We start from the raw sequence: 21,092 nt of genomic DNA, 5'->3' as shown, positions 1-21,092 counted from the left end.
GGGCAGCTCATGGAATGGGGGTGGCAGTGGCGGTGCAGAGAACAAAAAGAATCGCTAACATGGCACAGAGCCTGTCGTGAGCCCCGAGCTGAGTATTCCCTGTATTTCTTTATAGTTAATTGTTCAGCACTGCCCTGCAAAGTAGGAATGTGATTTGTTTCCCACTTTTGTACATGGAGATACTGAGGTGCCTCCCAAAAATTCATGTGGCTGGTAAGTGCTAAGCTGGGATTCACATGTGGAGTTTACTACTTCCAGAAGCTAGAGTATAAATTTCTCAACTATAACTCTCAGATGAATCTATAACACAGAACTGGCAACATATTTTGTGTTTGCATGGGTATGGAGGGTCAGGGAGAAGAAGACAATATTAAACATTTTCAGATGTCCAGCATGAATGATTAGAGAGAAGTCTTGCTTACCGAATTACAACTCGTCCTCATTTCAAATACCAGCTGGTTCTTTAAAGTTCTTTACAGTGTAAAGTATAATTTTCAAAAAGGAAAATCATAGCTTGCTTGCAAATATGAAATGAACGCGTGTCAAAGATTTTTATCCAACTCACTAATAATTAGGACAACCAGTTAAAATTGGTTTCAGGGAGAATTTGAGGAGCTAAGTATTTGTGGGCAAGTTAATAAGGGAATGTTAGGGTTAGATTGCTAGGTTAAATACAAACCTGGTTAGGGCCCAGTGTGGCCATAAACCATAACCTTTGGGATTGTGTTTCACACCGGACGGAAATTGTTTGCATCATTACCAGACAGAATCTACAAGTTACCCTCTGCCCCCTACCAAGTTGTAAAAACAGCCACTAGAAAATCAAAGGTTAAGCTGAGCAGTGCACTGAAAGAACACCCAGTAATTTCTTTTACCTGTGCCTGAGGTTTTGATAACTTTCCAAAAGTTGACAGAGTTTTCCCAGGCACTCTCTTCTCCCCTCTGGTAATATTAACTCGTCCTTGCATATATTCCTAGTTGTTGGCATTCACTTCCACAACAGGTGCCCATCTTACCATTAGGTCAAAGAACTACAGAATGCTTTTAACTAGGACAGGGTTGGGGGAGTTTTCCTGGACGCTCTTAGGGTCCCTGGTTGGGTCTGAAAATCAGACTGTCAAAGATGGATTAACGGGGGGGGGGAAAGCATAAAAATTATTTAACATAAGTTTGATACGACAGGGGAGACTTCGTAAGGAAATGAAGACCTAAAGAAACAGACCAGAGTATTTTTCTACTAGGTTTGATGAAGAGTGGACGGTCGTGAAGAAATGTGATAGGTTAAGGGAAGTGTTTTGGGGGATAGCATGTCCCGAACCCCCTGTAACCTGCATTTTCTGTTTTAATCACCACAACAACACTGTGCAGTATTCATTGTTTCTGTCCAACAGTTGAGGAAACAAGCTCAGAGGGTTCCTTATGGTTTGAAGTCCATACTTTGTTCATGACAGAACCAGGACTCATTGAAATCCAAGGTGTCTCCTCTTTCAAATTTGTTTTCCACAATGTTAGACTACATGAAGGTAACTTTTCTTCCTAGAAGATGGTTAGGTTCTACAAGTACTCAGTAGTGTCCCATTGGTCTGTGACCCTGTGTCTGACTGTACCTAACATAGCCTAGATTCTGATTATTTTTTTTAATGTTTTATTTATTTATTCATGAGAGACAGAGAGAGGCAGAGGCAGAGGAGAAGCAGGCTCCCCGCGGAGCAGGGAGCCCGATGAGGGACTTGATTCCAGGACCCTGGGATCACGACCTGAACCGAAGGCAGATGCTCAACCACTGAGCCACCCTGGCACCCTCATAGACTCTGATTATTATTGACTCGAGCCCTGAATGGAAGATAAGAAGGAAACCAAGAAACAGACCCAGAGATGCTTCCTTCTTACCCTCTGGCAGATTTTCCTCTTATTGCTTTGTGCTGACGAAGAGCCTATGAATATAGAGCCTAAAACCATGAAATCTCAATTCTCACTTCTTTGCGTATCCAACAGATTTCCAGCATAAAATCACCGTCCAGGCCTCTCCCAACCTGGACAAAAGGAAGAGTTTGAACAGCAATGGCTCAAGTCCACCCAGTAGCCCCACAGTGATTCCTCGGCTCCGAGCAATACAGCGTAAGCATTCTCCCTGGGCACACGGGCTTCTGTGGGGATTTCTGTCCTCAGCTGACTTGGATTCCATCTAACCGGAGGTGTTATTATAGCTCACTGTAACTAACACATGACATTAACAGGTGTGACAACTACTCAGAAAACAAAATTTGGTCTTACATTTCTTAGTCTAATTTTCTTCTTTTTTTAATTGAGATATAATTGACATATAACATTACACTAATTCCAGGCATACAACATAATTATCTGATATTTGTATATACAGTTGACCTGGAAACCGCATGGGGGTTAGGGCTGCTGACCACCACTGCCCCCCCCCACCATGCCGTGCAGTTGAAAATCTGCATATAACATTTGACTCCCCAGAAATGTAACTGCTAATAGCCTGCTGTTGACTCGAAGTCTTACTGATCACATAAACAGTCAATGAACACTTATTTTGCATGTTATATGTATTATATACTGTATTCTCATAATAAAGTAAGCCACAGGAAAGAAAATATTAAGAAAATCATAAGGAAGAGAAAATACATTTACTAGACTATACTGTACTTATCAAAAAAATCCACATGTAAGTGGACCCATGCAGTTCAAACCCATGTTGTTCAAGGGTCAAATGTATTGCAAAATGATCACCACAATAAGTCTAGTTAACATCTGTCACCATGCATAGTTACAAAATTTATTTTTCTTATGATGAGAACTTTTAAGATTGGCAACTTTCAAATACCCGATACAGTGTTATCAACTAGAGTCACCACACTATACATTATATCCCCATGACTTATTTATTTTATACCTGGAAGTTTGTTCCTTTTGACCACCCTCACCCATTTCATCCACCCCCTGCCTCTGGCAACCACCAGTTTGTTCTTTGTATGTATGAGCTCTTTTTTAAAAAATGTAATTCCACATATAAATAAGATCATACAGTATTTGTCTGTCTGACTTATTTCCCTTAGCACAGTGCCCTCACGGTCCATCCATTGTTGTTGCAGATGGCAAGATTTCATTCTTTTTTCTGGCTGAATAATATCCCATTGTATAGTTATACCACATTTTCTTTATCCATTCATCTGTCGATGGACACTTAGGTTGTTTTCATGTCTTGGCTATTCTAAATAATGCTGCCCTGAACATGGGGGTGCATATATATTTTCGACTTAGTATTTTTGTTGTCTTCAAATAAATACCTAGAAGTGGAATTGCTGGGTCATATGGTAGTTCTGTTTTTTTTTCCAGTTTTATTGAGGAATAATTGGCATACATCACTGTGTAAGTTTAAGGTATACAGCATGATGGTTTGATTTACATATATTGTGAACTGATTACCTCAGTAGGTTCAGCTAACATCCATCTTCTCATATAGATACATTAAAAAGAAAAGAAAAAGGTAAAAAATTTTTTCTCCTTGTGATGAGAACTATTAGGATTTACTCTCTTAACAACTTTTCTTTATATCACACAGCAGTGTTGGCTGTAGTTATCAGGCACGTTACATCCCTAGTACTTATTGATCTTATAACTCAAAGTTTACACCTTTTGACCACCTTCCTCTATTCTCCCTTCCTCCACCCTCCACCTCTGGTTACAAGTCTAATCTCTTTGTCTGTCATTTTTCTTTTTTTTAGATCCCACATATACGTGAGATCATATAGTATTTGTCTTTTCCTGTCTGATTTAGTTCACTCAGATTAATATCCTCTGAGTCCATCCATGTTGTTACAATGGCAAGCTCTCCTTCTTTTTTATAGTTGAGCAACATTCCATTGTATGTACGTACCACATCTTCTTTATCCATTCATCCACTGATGGACACTTGGGTTGTTTCCATGTTTAGGATATTGTGAATAATGCTGCTATGAACATGGGGGTACAGATATCTTTTCAAGTTAGTGTTTCCATTTCCTTTGGATATATTCCTAGAAGTGGAATTGCTAGATCATATGGTAGCTCTATTTTTAATTTTTTAGTCTCCTCCATACTGTTTTCCACAGTGGCTGCACCAATTTGCAATCACACCAGCAGTGCACAAGCGTTCCCTTTTCTCTAGATCCCCTCCAGTATTTGTTATCTCATGTCCTCTTGAGGGTGGCCTTCTAAAAGGTATAGGGAGATATCTCTTTGTGGTTTTGATTTGCATTTTCCTAATTACTAGTAATGTTGAGCATCTTTCATGTGCCTGTTGGTCATTCATATGTCTTTGGAGAAATGTCTGTTCAAGACCTTTGCCTATTTTTTAATTGGGTTACTTGATATTTTTTTTTGCTATTGAGTTACATGTTCTTTATATATTTTGGTTATTAGCCCCTTCCCGGGTATATGGTTTGCAAATATTTTTTTTCCCATTCCATAGGTCTTTCCACTTTGTTGATGGTTTCTTTTGCTGTACAGACACTTTTTAGTTTGATATAGTCCACTAACTTATTTTTTATTTTATTGCTTGTGCTTTAGGTATCATATCCAAAAAATCATTGCCAAGACCCCTGTCAAGAAGCTTTATTCTATATTCTAGGAGTTTCATGGTTTCAGGTCTTACATTAAAGTCTTTAATCTATTTTGAATTAATTTTTATGAGTGCTGTAATACATGGATTCAATTTCATTCTTTTACATGTGAATATTGAAGAGTCTTTTCTACATTGAGTATTCTTGGCATCCTTGTCAAATATTAGTTGACCATATATGGTTGAGTTTATATCTGGGCTCTCTGTTCTGTTCTGTTGGTCTATTTGTTTTTATGCCAGTACTGTACTATTTTGATGACTTTAACTTTATAGCATTGCTTAAAGTCAGGGAGTCTGATACCTCTTGATTTGTTCTTCTTTCTCAAGATTTCTTTGGCTATTTATGGTCTTTTGTGATTCCATATAAATTTTAGGAGGGGTTTTTCTACTCCTGTAGAAAAGGCCACTGGAATCTTGATAGGATTGCATTGAGTCTATAGGTGGCTTTGGGTAGTACTGACATTTTAACAATATTACTTCTTCCAGTCCATGAACACAGGATACATTTCCATTTATTTGTGTCTTCTCTGATTTCTTTCATCAGTATCTTACAGTTTTCAGAATAGAGATCTTTCATTTCTCTGTTGAATAGGAGTGGTGAGAGTAGACGCCCTTGTTCCTGATCTTAGAGGAAAAGCATTCAACCTTTCAGCATATAGATGATGTTAGCTGTGGGCTCATCATGCATGGTCTTTATTATGTTGAGATATATTCATTCTGTGCCTAATTTGTCAAGAGTTTTTAGCATGAATGGATAATGAATTTTGTCAAATGCTTTTTCTATGTCTAATGAGATGACCATATGATTCTTTTCTTTCATTCTATTAATGTCATATATCACATTGATTGATTTGCATATGTTGAACCATCCTTGCATCCCAGGGATAAATCCCACTTGATCATGGTGAATGATCCTTTTAATGTGCTGCTGAATATTGTTTGCTAGTGTTTTATTCAGAATTTTTACATCTATGTTCATCAGGGATATTGGCCCATAGTTTTCTTTTCTAGTATTGTCCTTTTCTGGTTTTGGTATCAGGGTAATGATTACCTTATAAAATGAGTTTGGGAGTGATCCATCCTATTGGATTTTTGGGAAGAATTTGAGAGGAGGGATTAATGTTAATTTTCCTTTAAATGTTTGGTAAAATCCACAAGTGAAGCCAACTGGTCCTGGGCTTTTCTTATTGGGAGATTTTTGATTACTAATTCAATCTTCTTACTAATAATTGGTGTATTCAGATTTTCAAAATCTTCCTGATTCAGTGTTGGCAAGTTATATGTTTCTATGAATGTTTCCATTTCTTCTAGGGTGTCCACTACGTTGGCATAGAGTTGCTCCTGGTAGCCTTTTATGATCCTTTGAATTTCTGTGGTATCAGTTGTAGTGTCTCCTTTTTCATTTATAATTTGTTGATTTGGGTTCTTTCTCTTTTTCTGTTGGTTAGTTTAGCTAAAGATTTGTCGATTTTGTTTGTCTTTTCAAAGAACCAGTTCTTAGTGTTGTTAATCTTTTCCATTTTTTTCTCTATTTCATTTATTTCTACTCTGATCTTCATTATTTCCTTTCTTCTGCTAACTTTTGGCTCATTTGTTTTTTTCTCTAGTTCTTTACAGTGTAGAGTTAGGTCGTTTATTTAGGATCTTCCTTCCTTAACGTAGCATTTATTGCTATGAACTTCCCTCTTAGAACTACTTTAGCTGCATCGCCTAAGTTCTGGTATGTTTTGTTTCATTTTTGTTTGTCTCAAGAAACTTTTTTCCCCTCTTTAATTTATTTTTTCATCCATTGGTTGTTCAGGAGAGTGTTGTTTAATTTTCATATGTTCATGAATTTTCCAGTTTTTCTTTTGTTACTGATTTCTAATTTCATGCCAGGTGGTCAGAGAAGATAATTGGTAGAATTTCAGTCTTCATGTACTTACTAAGACTTGTTTTCTTGCCTAACATATGGTCACATAGGCCTGTTGAATGGGCTATGAAGCTTCCTGTGGTCTGGTTGGACTAGCTGAAGGCTGTATTCGGTGATGAGCAGGACAATGGATTAGATTCCCTGCCTGGGTGCAGCAGGAGAAGCAGCTCTAAAGCTAGTAAAGCCCTTTGTTTGTTGTCTTACCTCAAGATGACCCACACTTTAAGTTGCCTGACTAAACAGGGCCACTTGCTTTGCTCCGCAAAGTATCAGCTCTGCCCTCCTGCCTCTTGGCTCAAGTTGTGCTTGGCTACACAGCTTCCAGGAGTTCTTTCCAGTCCTTCTGCAGAGTCGAGGAGACTGGAAGACACTCTCTTCACTGGATGGGGCTATGATTCAGATCCTTCCCTGGGTGTAGGCAAACTGGGCCCTAGGGCTGACAAAACTCCTTATTTGAGAATCTGAATCAGGAGATCTGCACACCACAGAACTCCATGGTCAGAGTGTATCCTGACTCAGTTGTGCAGATGAATGAAGCTGATGGTTGAGATGACTGTTTGGGCACTGCTAGTATGAACTCCCTCTGCCAAGATCCATGTGCTAGTTGATGCAAGCCTCTCCCCCCATCTCCACAGATTCCTAGTGGTTGAGCCCCACAGACACTCCCTGTACTCCCCCCAGTGCAAGATCAGAATAGGGGCTCCTGCAAAAGTGACCCACAATGATGGGAGGGTACTCGTCCCCTCTGGGTTCTCTTTGTTCACTGGAAGAACTGGAAGGTCAGGGGAGACCTCTCTTTATGGTGCGGCACTGGCCTGGGGGAGGGGCAGCACACTGCATGTGTAGCTGCTTCCCTTATCCTAATGATGCAGTTTGTCCTGGTCTCTGAGGTGTAAGGGGAGTGCTGTAGCCTCACCGCTGTGTTCTAGGATCCTCTCAGTGGTGTCTTATTCTCAAATAGTTGTTTGATGTTCTTGTGAGGAGGAACAAAGTCAGGTATACCCTACATCACCATCTTGGTCACAATTTGGTAGTTCTATTTTTTAATTTTTTGAGGCACCTCCATACCGTGTTCCACAGTGGCTGCATGAGTTGACATTCCCACCAACAATGCCCAAGGGTCTCTTTTCTCCACACCCTCACCAAGACTTACTATTTCTTGTCTTTTTGACACTAGCCAGTCTAACAGGTGTGAGGTGATATCTCACTGTGGTTTTGATTTGCATTTTCCTGATGATGAGTGATGTTGAGCTTTATTTCATGTGTCTGTTGGCCGTCTATATGTCTTCTTTGGAAAAAATGTCTATTCAGATCTACCCATTTTTAGTTGGATGATTTGCTTTCTGTTATTGAGGTATATGAGTTCTTTATACATTTTGGATATTAACCCCTTATCAGTTATGTGGTTTGCAACTATTTTCTTCCATTCCATGGACTGCCTTTTCATTTTATTGATGGTTTCCTTTGCTGTGCAGAATTATTTTCTTATTTTCACAATAACAGTTTTTAGATTCTATGCAATTGGTGATCTGACCAGGCCACAGAGTAGAAAGTGGAATACCATATCTGGAGACATTTTGTTAAACACTTGTATGCAAAATTAGCATAACCTAATTATATCAGTAGCATATTTATGAATATTTTGAAAAATGAAATCAGGGATTCAAGATTACTTCCATTTCTTTCCTTGTTTTATAAAGAAAAATTTTGCTTTTTGAGATTTAACTTTCATTTGGTCTGTACTGGCCAACCTAACACTTTAAAATACCATGTAGTATTTTGATTTTTTTTTTTTTAAGATTTTATTTGTTTCTTTGACAGAGAGAGACACACACAGCAAGAGAGGGAATATAAGCAGGGGGAGTGGGAGAGGGAGAAGCAGGCTCCCCACCAAGCAAGGAGCCCGATGCAGGGCTTAATCCCAGGACCCTGGGATCATGACCTGAGCCAAAGGCAGATGCTTAAGGACTGAGCCACCCAGGTGCCCCTAGTATTTTGATTTTAGAAAGAGTGTTCAGACTGGTGGAAAAAAAAAAAAGACATATAGCTAATTTGCCTAGCACCTTTGCATTGTGAGAGTTTTCTGTTAGACCCTGACTCAAAGTTTAGTGGAATTAAATAAAACTCTTGACTTTTATCAAAAGTGAGTCCAAAAAGTAGGCAAAGCAAAACAAGAATGTGTTTTATATGTGTATATGTAAGTAATGTGGTAATCAGTCTGTTAAATAATTGACTTGCATCTTCTCCTTTCTTCACCAAACTTAATTCTTGGCTACTTACTATACTTATTTGGAGAAAAAAAAAAATCCAGAAGAGTATTTTCCCTGATCAGACCTACAGTCAATTTCTTTGTTTGTTTGTTTGTTTGTTTGCTTTTTGGTTTTTGGTTTTTGGGTTTTTTTGTCATGAAAACCTTGACACCAGCAGAGATTTGTTTTTTTTTAAAGCTCCCAGGATCCCAGTGTACTAGTCTCCTCACAGTTAAAGAGAAATAATCTAAATAAATGTATAATGACCTGAATAAATTTAAGGGGCCATCATTTTACCAAAACTAGTATGTCTTTCTGAAAAAGCATTTCTTTTTTTTTTTAAGATTTTATTTATTTATTTGAGAGAGAGAGAATGAGAGACAGAGAGCACGAGAGGGAAGAGGGTCAGAGGGAGAAGCAGACTCCCCGCTGAGCAGGGAGCCCGATGCGGGACTCGATCCCGGGACTCCAGGATCATGACCTGAGCTGAAGGCAGTCGCTCAACCAACTGAGCCACTGACAAAGCATTTCTTATAAAGCCACACATTGCCTTTGCCTAGACAGAGTGAGGGCTTCATTAAAGGAACAAGGAGGATAAGAAGGCTTACCTCGTAGCTCAGTTGAAAGGACAAGGGAACAAGAAGTCATGATTCTTCTGTTTTTGCCCAGCTGTTTCTCTATTCTCTTCCGTGTTTTCATTTTCCTTTTTTTTCAGACTTGACTTTTTTAGAGCAATTTTAGGTTCACAGCAAAATTGAGAGGAAGGTGCAGAGATTTCCCTGTCCACCTACCACCCACCACACACACACACACACACACACACACACACACACACACACACATACACATACACACACACACACATACACACACACACATACACACACGCGCACACACACATACACACACACACACATACACACACATACACGCACGCACACACACACACACAGACACACACGCGCACACACACGCGCGCGCACACACACACACACACACACACACACAGCTTCCCCCACGATCACTACAGTGGGTGCTTTGTTACAGTCAGTGAAGGTGCACTGACACGTCAGCAGTGTCACCCAGTCTTTAGAGTACATTGGAGTTCACGCTTGCTGTTGTGCATCCTGGGTGTGGACGAATGCACAATGACATGTATGCACCATTATATACCGTACAGGGTATTTTCACTGCCCCGAAAATCCTCTGCGCTCCACCCGTTCACCCCTCCACCCTCAGCGCCTGGCAGTCACTGATCCTTGCACTCTCTGTAGTTTTGCCTTTTTCAGAATGTCATACTGTTGGAATCCTTCAGCACGTAGTCTTTCCAGATTGGCTTGTCTCACTTAGCAATGTGCATTGAAGTTTCTTTCATGCCTTTTCATGGCTTGGTAGCTCTTTTCTGTTCAGTGCTGTTCAGTGAGTGGCATTCCATTGTCTGGACAGAGCACAAGTTATTTTTATCTACTCATCTACCGAAAGCCATCTTTGTCACTTCCAAGTTTTAGTTTTGACAATTATGAATGAAGGTGCTATAAAGTCATGGCGCAGGTTTTTGTGTGAACGTAGCTTGTCAACTTCTTTGGATGAATAGCAATGAGTGGGATTGCTGGTTCATACGGTGAGTGTGTTTAGTTCTAGAAGACACACCAAACCGCCTTCCAGAGTGGCTGTGCCATTTCACATTCCCACCACAACAAACGAGAGTCCCCGTCTTCACGCTCCTCAGTCGTGAGTACAGCCTTGCGGAAGTGGGGAAGTCATACCTGGACAAGCCTGGCTCGGCCCAAGACTTGTACTAGTTAAACTGAATACCTCTGGGACTTCGTGTGAGTTCTCACCTGGTGGGGTTGCAATGAAGCCAGCTCAGGGAACATCCCCACTCTCCCCCAAACAACAAGGCGCTCGGCATTCATTCTCGGAAGTGCCAGATGAAAGCACTTGAATGCGGCTCCTTCAAACAGGACCAGTTCTGCGTGCAGAACGGTGCGTTCACGTTCTTTGTCCTGAGTCATCGTCCCCTTGTTCCCGACCCCAGGTACTCCCGACAGCTCCTCTCGTCCTCATGTCTGTCCCTTTTGGTCATTAGCTGGCAGGGATATCCTGTTTCTACAGTTCAGGAGAGCATGCCCATAAAGAGCATAGACTCTGGAGCCACGTTGCCTGGGAACAAATCCCGGCTCTGGCCCTACTGCGCTATGATTTTGGACAACCTTCTTAGCCTCATCATGCTTCAGATTCTGTTTCTGTAAACTGGGGACCATAGTAGTTTAAAAGGGTCATGTGTATACACGTGGTAAGAGCTCTGTATATGTTGGTAGTTGTTTGGATCATTATTTTTACTGTTATTCTTACCCTGAAGCTCATTATGGCCTTTAAGTCTCTCACTGTGGTCTGCCTTTTGTAGCGTTAGCATACATTAATCATGAGGATTTTGCCTCTCGGGTGGATCAGGTGCATCAGTAGACACGTCCGATTCAGAGGAATGGACTTCCTTTTACTGTGACTTGTAGATGTTGTCGGGCACATTTCCTCTGGATCAAAGATGGGGAGATGTGAGTAAACGTAGAAAAATTTATTGTGAAAGCATTGTAAAAAGGAAAGAAAAAAAAAAAAACAAACCCAAAACCTCTGAAACTGAAGGAGAGAATAATTATATGTATTGAGAGAGATGAGAATCATTTCAGTGAAATTGAGCAAAAGAGATTACCCCCAAATTGTTTCAAGACTACCAGAGTAAATACCAAAATAAAAATACAATATAAGCTTGACTTTGGATAAAAATATGAGTATGTCACCATCATGCAAAGAACCACTGTCTGCCAAAGACATCTGATGTTTGCACAAAATATTTTCTTAGTATTTTTTTCTTACTGTAACTTCCTCTGGCTTTCTCTAATGGTTGGTATTATTACATGATACCATATGTAGGACGCACTTCTCTTTGGGAATAAAAAAAAAATTTACTAATCCTCTGAGAATTCAAGTTTCAGGGTGTGTCTTAAAGCAAGGGTAAAACACACCTTTTCTATGTTGTCAAATAGAATCAAAGGGTGGAAAAGCCTATCCCATAGAGTCCTGTTACTCCAGGAACCTGCAGCCATTGTACAGCCTTGGAATGTTCTTCAATAACCGAGTATCACAATCGATGGTTGACTTAGGGCTTGTATTTTTCCAGAGATGAGTGATACAAGCTGAAGATGTCAGCAGCCCTCCCTCCTTCCACCCTGTCCTGCTTACCAATCTGCATAACAGACAAACACCAAGAATGTTCTGCGAGCCAAATGTAGTGATGACTAGTCTGTGATGGTTTTGTGGAGGCAGAAATAGCAAACCCAGGAGCTCCATACTGGCAGAGACCTCGCGACCCAGCCCCAGCCCAGCTGGGGTAACAGTTCCCATCCACTCGGCACTTACTGTGCTCCGCACCATTCTAAGCTCTTTCCATCTGTTAATCCGTGTAATTCTCAGAACAACTTCATGAAGTAGCTACTACCGTGATCCCCCAATAAGGCACAGAGAGGTAATGAAACTTGACCTAACTCAGGAGCTCCGAAGCCATGACACTGGATTCAAAGAGTCTCCAAGAGCATGGACTCTTCAGCATACCCTTTCCAGCCTCTTAGGACAGTAAATGTTTGGTAAATGTCCAAACAGAGGAGACAACAGAAGAGCAAATGAAGACAGGGAGGAAGAAGATGAGGGAACTAAAGCTCTAAGATTGTTGCTAACGCAGGGGCCACAGGCTGCAGATTGTGTAGGTGAGAGAGAGTCCCGTGTGGCGGTCCCACGGCCTGCAGTCCGCTCCAGCCCACTGCTCCCATGGCCCTGCAGATGCCCACCATTCCTCTCTGACTTGGGGGTGATGCTCTTAATAAGAAGAGTGAACAACTTATTCTAGACTGTCGCACACACACGTATACATGCATACACACAAACACCTCTATACATATAGATACGTAAATTTTAAAATGTGGAAATATTGAAACACACAAATCAAGCATCACCCATAATGCGGCCACTTTTAAAAAATGATAATAAAGAAGTTAAATATCCATCTTTCCATAAGCAGACGTCTCCCTCAAAAGTCAACACTTTAATAAAAGTTTGATACCTATGTTTAGACACACGCAGGCATAATAAAATGAGGTCTATGTAATTATGTAATATAGACATTTGACATTATTTTTATCTGAACCTCATCTCTTAAGGCCATAGAGTATTCCCCTCTGTAGGTATGTCATGATGTTTTTACATTGTACTTTGGACCATCTACTCACGGGATTGGTTTTCTAAGTGCATAGTAACAGTAGCCACTTTCCCCAGTGATGTCCAAATCCATTGCAGGCCCAAGTACAAGCACACTTCAAGGCTAGAAGGATAGCATGGAAGTGTGTCAGCAAAATGTGGATATTAAAATGTGGCTACAGAACTCCCTGTGAGGCCAGGAGAAAAAGCAAGGAGGGCGGGGCAACTGTTAAACAGTTTGAGGTTTTAAAAAGCAACTGTAGCCAAACTGTGGTGATGACTGAGCAAAATTTGTAACGACTAATGAAAAATCCAATTAAATTGCAATGTAAAAATAGACTTTTGTTCCTTAGGTTCAGTTTATCTTTTCTTTTAACTCATTCTACTCTTTGGCTAATTTAATGACAAGAGGAAGAAGTTTGCCATCGGTAGGGCGAAAGGAATCATTTCTGCACCTTCACGTTTCTTCACCGTTAACGTATTTTAAGTGAGGTAGTTGTACGGCAGATTTGATTCGTCTAACTTCAGGTCTTTGGTAATTGGTTAATGAGTGATGCTCTCCGCCTAGTGACTTCAGATGAAAGCAATAAAACCTGGGGACGGAACACGGTCTGCCGACAAGAAGAATTTGAAGATGTGAAAAAGAATTTCAAGAAAAAAGGTTGTACCTGGGGACCCAATTCAATTCAAATGAAAGAAAGAAATGATAGCAAAGAAAGGTAAGTGTGTGATATCTGGGGGCTCTTCAGCATAGACTGTGACGGGTAGCAATGCCTTTGAGAATTTCCACATTGGCCCGACTTCACTTTTACAAAGTGATTGGAATAGTACAGAGATACCTGAATATTAATTTCATTTCTAGGATGAGTTTATCCTCCTAAATTATGTTATTATGCAGTTAAGCAGTTAAAAAACTTTGATATATTTCCTGTCTCATTTCAAGATTTTAAATTTGTGCTTTGTTAGCCCTTCAGAACAATACAAACGTTGTCAGTTTCCTACTTAAAAATGTTGTTGGCATATATCTGTGAAAACCTAATCTGTGTGTCACGTGGTTCCATCAAAATAAACGTTTTTCTCTTTTAGAATAAGACCTCTCTCAGACGGTAACAGTCCTTGGTCAACTCTCTTAATAAAGAATCCGAAAACCATGCCATTGGCTTCATTATTTGTGGACCAGCCAGGTAAATGTGCTTCAGGAAATAGAATTTGTTTGAGTTACACTTAGCATCTGAGCGTTCTAGAGGCTTTGTTTTAATAGTTTCATGTGGTTCTTCAAGTAGCATAGGGAAGATCAGCAAGAAGTAGCATTGCTTATACCTTTACTTAAGCTCAAAACTTACTTGCTGTAAGTCTTTATGACGTAAAGTAATTAGGCTCCACATTATTCGTTGGGAATTTGTAACTCCTATTCTCTCCCAGAAAAATTAGTATCATAATTAATTCTGTAGAATCAAATTAATGTAGTATAGGAGATAGCAACTATGAAAACATAGACATCCTGAAATTCTCCTGAGATTTCGGGGTGGTCTCCTGGCTGCATTGCCACCTCTTAATAGGACGAAATTTTGCCAAGCAGGTTCTCTATGGAAAACCACCACTTAGAGAGAATTACATTGGAATCTCTTTAATTTAGATGAGTCATAATTATTTTTAATATTTAGTATGCCTATTCAATATTCAGATGTTAAAAGGTTGCAGAGATATGTTGTTGAAAAACCTCAAGGATTGTCATCACCAAAGAAAAGAAAATTGGTCTTTAAACTTGACAATTTAAGACAGCCCTTTGACACTGTGGCCAAATTAAAGATGCTTTAGCAGAACACGGTGTCCATTTCTTGAATTTGTCATCAGTGCCGTGCTTAATTTTACAAGCACTCACTACCCATGTTCACTTTTCCTCTTTTGCATTGTCATGAGGATGTGGTTTTAGTATAAATATCTGCACAGGTACATTTGGGTATACGCAAGACGGGTGCTAAATGCTTCCTGTTGTCGCATTCATGATGGTATTCTGACTCTTGCCTAGGAAGGTAAGAGGTTCTCCTCTTATTACATGTTATGATTTATTCTCAAATACGGTTTGAAGACTAAGGAAGAACAACTAATTGTAATAAAACTGTTCTTCCTATAGTGTCTTTTTCATTATTTGTGACTAATCAGAGAGACTAATCAGAGAACCCTTTTTTCCCTCAATTCTTTTATTATTATTATTATCATTATTTAGAATGTTCTGACCCATTAATAAGTCCTCCAAAGAGCAGTTGGAGGAAATACAAGGACATATTTGGCTGACTCAGCTTAGTCTCCATTAAGTTAACTCTTGAAGTTCACATGATGAGTTAATGAGAAGGTTTGCACTTGTCTGTCCCACCTGCAAGTCCCTTCCCACCGCCCATCTGTGTGGTCCTGTTCTGCCAAGCATTTGTGTCTCAGCCTGAGTGTTTCCTAAAAGCTTTTCCTGGCCACCTTTGCTGAAGCAGCATCCCACCCCATCCCTGTGTCTCATGACCCAGTCTTATTTATTCATAGTTCTTATCCGAAATTCTTATTTGTCTACATTGACACCCTTAATGTTCGTGTTTTCTTTCATTCCCAAACTGGAATGTCAAGGATTTTATTAGGTTTGTTTATCACTCCCAATGCCTGGAACACATCTAACACTCACCATCTGTCAAATGTCTACATGAATCCCAGAAGGACACATTTTAATCTTACGTAGATATTTACCTCGGTTTGGGGGCTACAGATGCTTGTCATCAGTAATCAGAAGGGAAGGTTACGATGGATATTAGGAAGTGCTCAATATACTTTTAAGCCAATGAATTTCACTTGTCAATAGCATCCCCCCACTCTTGTTTTTTAAATGATGGGTTGATAATTTGTTACCCGTTACATGTACTGGGCACGTATATAATACATATTCATTTCACCTAAATGCATTTCGTGCCTACACGATGAAAGTACTATTCAGGGAAGATCCTTCCAAATTTAAAAAGACAGGTGGTCAGAAGCCTACCATCTGCAGGCATGCACATCTGGATTGTGATCTAAAAGTACAAAAACGGAAAGATGCAAGGGTGGGGGGGCCTCAGAGGAAGCTGAGATTGCACGTGGGGGGATGGGCCGCCTTAGGAAGCGTTAGCATCAGGTGGTACTTTGAGAGAGGGCTTTCTGTGGGAAAAGGGAGCTTGGGGTCAGTGTGAAAGGGTGGAAGGAGGCCAGACAGAGGAAGAAGAGGGCACCCTGAAGGCATGGCAATGACGGGGAGAGCACCACCAACTTGTTGGGGGCGAAGCTCGTGTCTTGGCTTGTCTGGATTCTAGAGCACACTGCAGGTGTAATAGGACATAATACTGGAGAAATCACTGGAGGCTCTATTGTAGATTGCTTCGAACATGGATTAAAGAGTTTGTTGTTTTTGTTCATTCACTGCTAAGCACCTCTGTGATAATGAAGGCCTTTTGTTCTTCAGCTGATCTAATTTGTTACCCTTTGGGACCTCTTTGGAGAACGGTCCTCTATGACAGTGGTTCCCAAACTTGAATAAAGGCTTATTAAAACACAGACCCCTGGGCTGTAGCCCTAGAATTTCTGATTCCATAGTCTGGAGTGGGTCAGGAATTCATGTTTCTACAAGTTTCCAGGTGATGCAGGTGCTCCAGCCCAGGTGGCACACTTTGAGAACCACTGACCTGGGGCCTGTCGGTTCTTGTACACACAGGCAAGCTACAGATAACCGAGCCCAACACACTGAGAGGAGACAAAGGGCATGTTTTGTCTGACATGTTACGGGGCCTGCGTGTATGTGTGTGCATTTCTGTATCTTGATGACTTTTTCCTATAACAATTGTATTGCCCGTGCCAGTGAAGAACGATTTCCTGAAGGATAGGGAACAGCAAATGATGTGCTTGCTGGTTCCTCTGTAGGGAACCTTCAATTCTGTGCCCTAGGCCCCCTTTCCTTCGGGTCCTTCTAGATGAACGGTTTGCTGAACTGAAAAGGACTCCGTGTGCTTTGACTTAGAATATTTATTAGATTTTAGCCTTATTGTACAGTTTCAGTGATTTTTCCTGTAAATTATACTTAACGTGTGTATTTATTATCTTTGTTTAGGTGCTTCTGAAGAGCCAAGACTTTCCCCTGATGGATCAGAACACAGAAAACCAAAGCAAATAAAATCGCCTAGTCAAGCCTACGTTGATCTACCTCTTTGGAAAGATGGCCAGAGAGAGAATCCAGTGGAACCTGGAAGCTGGGAGGAGGGACCGTCTTTGGGCCCTGCTGCCAGCATGCCTCAGGTGACCCCTACAAATAATCGGAGCAGATCCCCCCAGAGGAAGAAGACAGAGTCTGCTCTGTACGGCTGCACCATGTTGCTGGCGTCAGTTGCTCTGGGGCTGGATATCAGAGAGCTCAATAAAGCACAGGCTGCCGAAGAACTGTTGCCCAAAGAAGAAAAGAAGAAACGTGAGGGAATCTTCCAGTGGGCTCCCAAGTCCCGAGGTGGGGCCAGTCCTTCCACAAGGCCACCGTCTATGGGCGAGAGGGCCAGCAGCCCACCCTTACTCCCTCCGCCAAGCGCCATGAGCCTTCTGTCCATGCCCTCTCTTTCCACAAAGTGCTTGCTACAGACGGACAGTGAAGAGTTGTCCGAGGGCAGCTCACACATTGCTTTGGACCCCGAGACGCCCGCTCCGGACTTTTGTGTTGCCATCGGAGAATGTAGTCATGAGCCAACCTCCACGCCGAGACTTGAGACTGATCGTAGTCGATGGAAAAACCTGTCTCCTCCTTTCCTAGAGCAAACGTGGGGGAATGTGCCTTATTATGCTTCTTCGAAAGAACAAGCATCATATCACAGACGAACCCTGTCTGATGGAAATGCTTTTCAGACCCCAAGTAGGTTGCATTAGTTGGGTCAAAGTACAGATCACCACTATAGAGATTAGAATGTAAAGTTGTGTGGATATCTGCTTGTATCTTTTCCAAGTGATTACATTTACAAGCTTGTATGCACAGTTAATACAGCTCCTTGAATTTTACCCTGCTCTTTTATTTGACTTTATTATTTGAATTCCAGGAAAAGCATAATTTGATCTCAGCAACATCAGTATATAGTAGCAAACTAAAATAGAACGAGCAGGTGGGGGTAACTGCCCCAAGCCACTCACAGTAGAGAGGACAGGCCATTTGCCCACATCTGAACCCATGATTAGTTGGGAGAGCTGGAGCTGAAACTGGTCACCTAGCCTCCCCTGTGATAGGCAGTCTTCTGCGTCACCCGCCGTCCCTGCTCAGCTTCCCGTCAGGTAGAAATTTAGCAGGGGGAAGAGTCAAATGGCACACTGTGCAGGGGTTGACTATTCTTTCTTTTGTATATAAAGATAATTACAAGTACATATCATGAGTATTAAGTGAGGTCATGTATATGAAAAGTGCTTTTTAGGTTGTATAGGGCTATGCTATATGGTTAGTTGTAAAGTATATTAAAACTGAAGCTGTTTCCATTCTCTTTCTTTTCCTCTGTTCTTTCAGTGCCCTACCCAGAAGTGATTTTTTTTTCAGTTTATTGTCCATTGTCTTTAGATAAATGTCTTACTCTTTTGTAATACAGTAGACTATTAGTAATTGATGACTGAACAAGGAGAAATCCTAGGACAGTAATCCCATGAGAAACCATTCTTTTTCTCTTACTTATAATTTTCTAGAGTGGTGATGAATCCGGTCTTCAGGACAAGAAAGAAGGGGCAACATATAAAAATCTAACTGCTTTCTTGCTGCCATCCATTTTTTCAGATCATAATCTGAAAAATCTGAAGTTTCATCATGTGCCCTTCATTTAAAAAACAAAACAAAACAAAAAAAACCTTTATTCTCAGCTAATCCGTCCGGAAACCTCCCCTGTTTCTAAAACAGTTACAACGATCATTGGTCCAAGCGCCATGAAGGCGATGCGGCTGGGTTTATGGTTCTAGTTTCCCTGGCGGAAACACTCTTTCCAACCTTGCAGTTACTTCTTCATAAACAAACAAACACCGTATCCCAATAGTTTTAAAAGGTGTGTTGAGGGTGTTTTGTTGAAGCTCACTTGAAAGTGACTACCTAATTGATCCGGCCTCCTAGTTGCTTGTCTGGATGTTGACGGGCTTAGAAGTCACGGTCTAATTGCACACCGTCTTTGCTTTCTCGAGCAGCTGGTGCAACCCTCAGCTCAGCCCCCGGAGCCTCGGACCTGCCCCCGGAGCGGGCTCTGGGGACGCCCCGGTGTTCTGCTGGTCCTCACGGTGACCGGCCAACGGAGGCCCCGCCTGAAAAACAAAGAGCCGGCACCCCAGTGCCTCCGCCTCGCCTTGCGTCCTTCCGAAGCCGCACGGAGTCGCAGCCCGCCGCGCAGGCACACTCTGCCGGGCGGGGTCCCGGACCCACCCACGCCGGTCCCCCCGGGGTCAGGGACAGAACTGCACCCCACGTGCCTTCCCTCCTGGACGCTGACACCGAAGGCCAGAGCAGGGACGGCACGGTGCCTTTGTGCAGGATGAAGAGCAGAGCTAGCCGACCCTCAGTGCATCACCTGGAGAAGGAGTTTCTGTCTTAAGTGCCTTATGTTGTTCGAGCATTTCTTTGTTTTGTTTTTAAGGTGAACAAATTAAAACAGCGTGTCTACCTTTGAACTGTTTCATGCTGCTGTGTTTTCGAAAGTTGTGGCCATGTTACTAAAGTCGTAATGGATGGCAACCTTCTCGGAAAAGTGTATGTGATTGCTGTTAGCTGTCATTTTTTTTTGCAATGTAAAGCTATGCTGGGTAGAATTACCTGAAGCGTAGTTGTAATGCTTCATTGATTCTCACTGACATCCCCCAAAACCCAAATCGGGATGAGGTGCGCCATGTTTGTCCCTCACTTCATTTTCTTCCCATTTGCCTTCCTTCCTTCTCTTTCTTTCTTTCTTTTTTTTTATTTCTTTCTCTTTTTTTGTTATTTGTGCAACAAAAAGCCAAGAATAATGTGATATTAGTCACTAAAGGTATCTATTTAAAAAAAAAATTAAAGACTAGAATAGATGGAGAGCCAATGACACCCCTGAACTGAGCAGTAGGTTTGTCATGCATAGATATGTCCAGGTGTCACACGGATTATGCCTATTTCTCTCTTTGAGGAAATTTTGCTGAATGTAACTTGTAAACGTTTTACTGAATGTAACTTCTAAAAATGTTACCCATCAGAACCCCAAAACAGATTTTTAAAAGGTCAGTCATGGGCATTTGGCTAAGACCACATTATGTCCACCTAAGTGAGGCTAATCTGTAGGTTCTTCCTATAGAAGTGGTTCTTGTTTTCTCAGTAGCCACTTATTTGGTATCCAGACTATAAAGCTTTTCCATTTCGTAGTAGGATTTTTAAAAATTAAGTGACATATGTATTCACGTATTGTAAACATTCATGTCATTTAATTTTACTTTTCTCTCTATAAATGTATGGTTATTCTAACAATCCCAAATACCATTAGAGAGAAACACTGCCAAATCAAGAAACAGCAACACTGCTAGAATTTAAGTATTTTGTAGTTATCTTCACATTTTAGTAAATTGTGGATAAATGTTAGACATTTGCTAAGATAAGCTGATATGGTAGAAATGACAAATACAGATTATTTTCAGATACAGGCTTTTAAATGGATTCGGGGTAGCGGATCAGGATTTTAAATGATTTTATGAGTCATTTTATAAAATCATACCTCTATGATACAAATAGACTACTGAGTTATTAAACTACAGAAATGCTATCCAGGAGCTTGTAAATTTGTCTGGGTTCTTTTGTTGAATTCATTATGCTTCCGTTCTGTCACTAGAATGTGGTTATTTTGGATGACAATAAATACTTAAAATTTTGCACGTAAGGAAAATCTAAATTATAAACATCGCTTGACATTTCATTTAAAATTTTACCTTGGTTAAGGTTTACTGAATAACCGAAATGTCAGCAATTTAAATCAGCTGTGATAAAATATCCACCTATAGCAGAAAAAAGAAAATGATATTATTTGGCCACTTGAAACAT

The 21,092-nt window shown here is 40.9% G+C and overlaps 1 protein-coding gene across 2 annotated transcripts in view; it reads left to right on the top strand.

The window, feature by feature from the left end:
* The window catches only part of MAP3K21 (mitogen-activated protein kinase kinase kinase 21), a 56,392-nt gene extending 35,636 nt beyond the window's left edge, over window positions 1–20,756 (top strand). Inside the window, exons 6-10 of one of the 2 annotated variants that reach the window (XM_025850893.2) lie at window positions 1,996–2,118; window positions 13,599–13,749; window positions 14,117–14,214; window positions 17,148–17,933; window positions 19,229–20,756. In XM_025850893.2, the coding sequence (XP_025706678.1) occupies window positions 1,996–2,118; window positions 13,599–13,749; window positions 14,117–14,214; window positions 17,148–17,933; window positions 19,229–19,629 (1,559 nt within the window). In that variant the 3' untranslated portion in view covers window positions 19,630–20,756. The other variant, XM_073879042.1, reaches the window with a different exon arrangement.
* Window positions 20,757–21,092: the final 336 nt, after the last annotated feature.

This window comes from Callorhinus ursinus, unplaced genomic scaffold, assembly GCF_003265705.2.
Source record: "Callorhinus ursinus isolate GAN/ISIS: 27379988/994484 unplaced genomic scaffold, GSC_fseal_2.0 scaffold32, whole genome shotgun sequence".
Taxonomy (NCBI): domain Eukaryota; kingdom Metazoa; phylum Chordata; class Mammalia; order Carnivora; family Otariidae; genus Callorhinus; species Callorhinus ursinus.
This window is presented reverse-complemented; position numbering and strand designations above follow the sequence as displayed.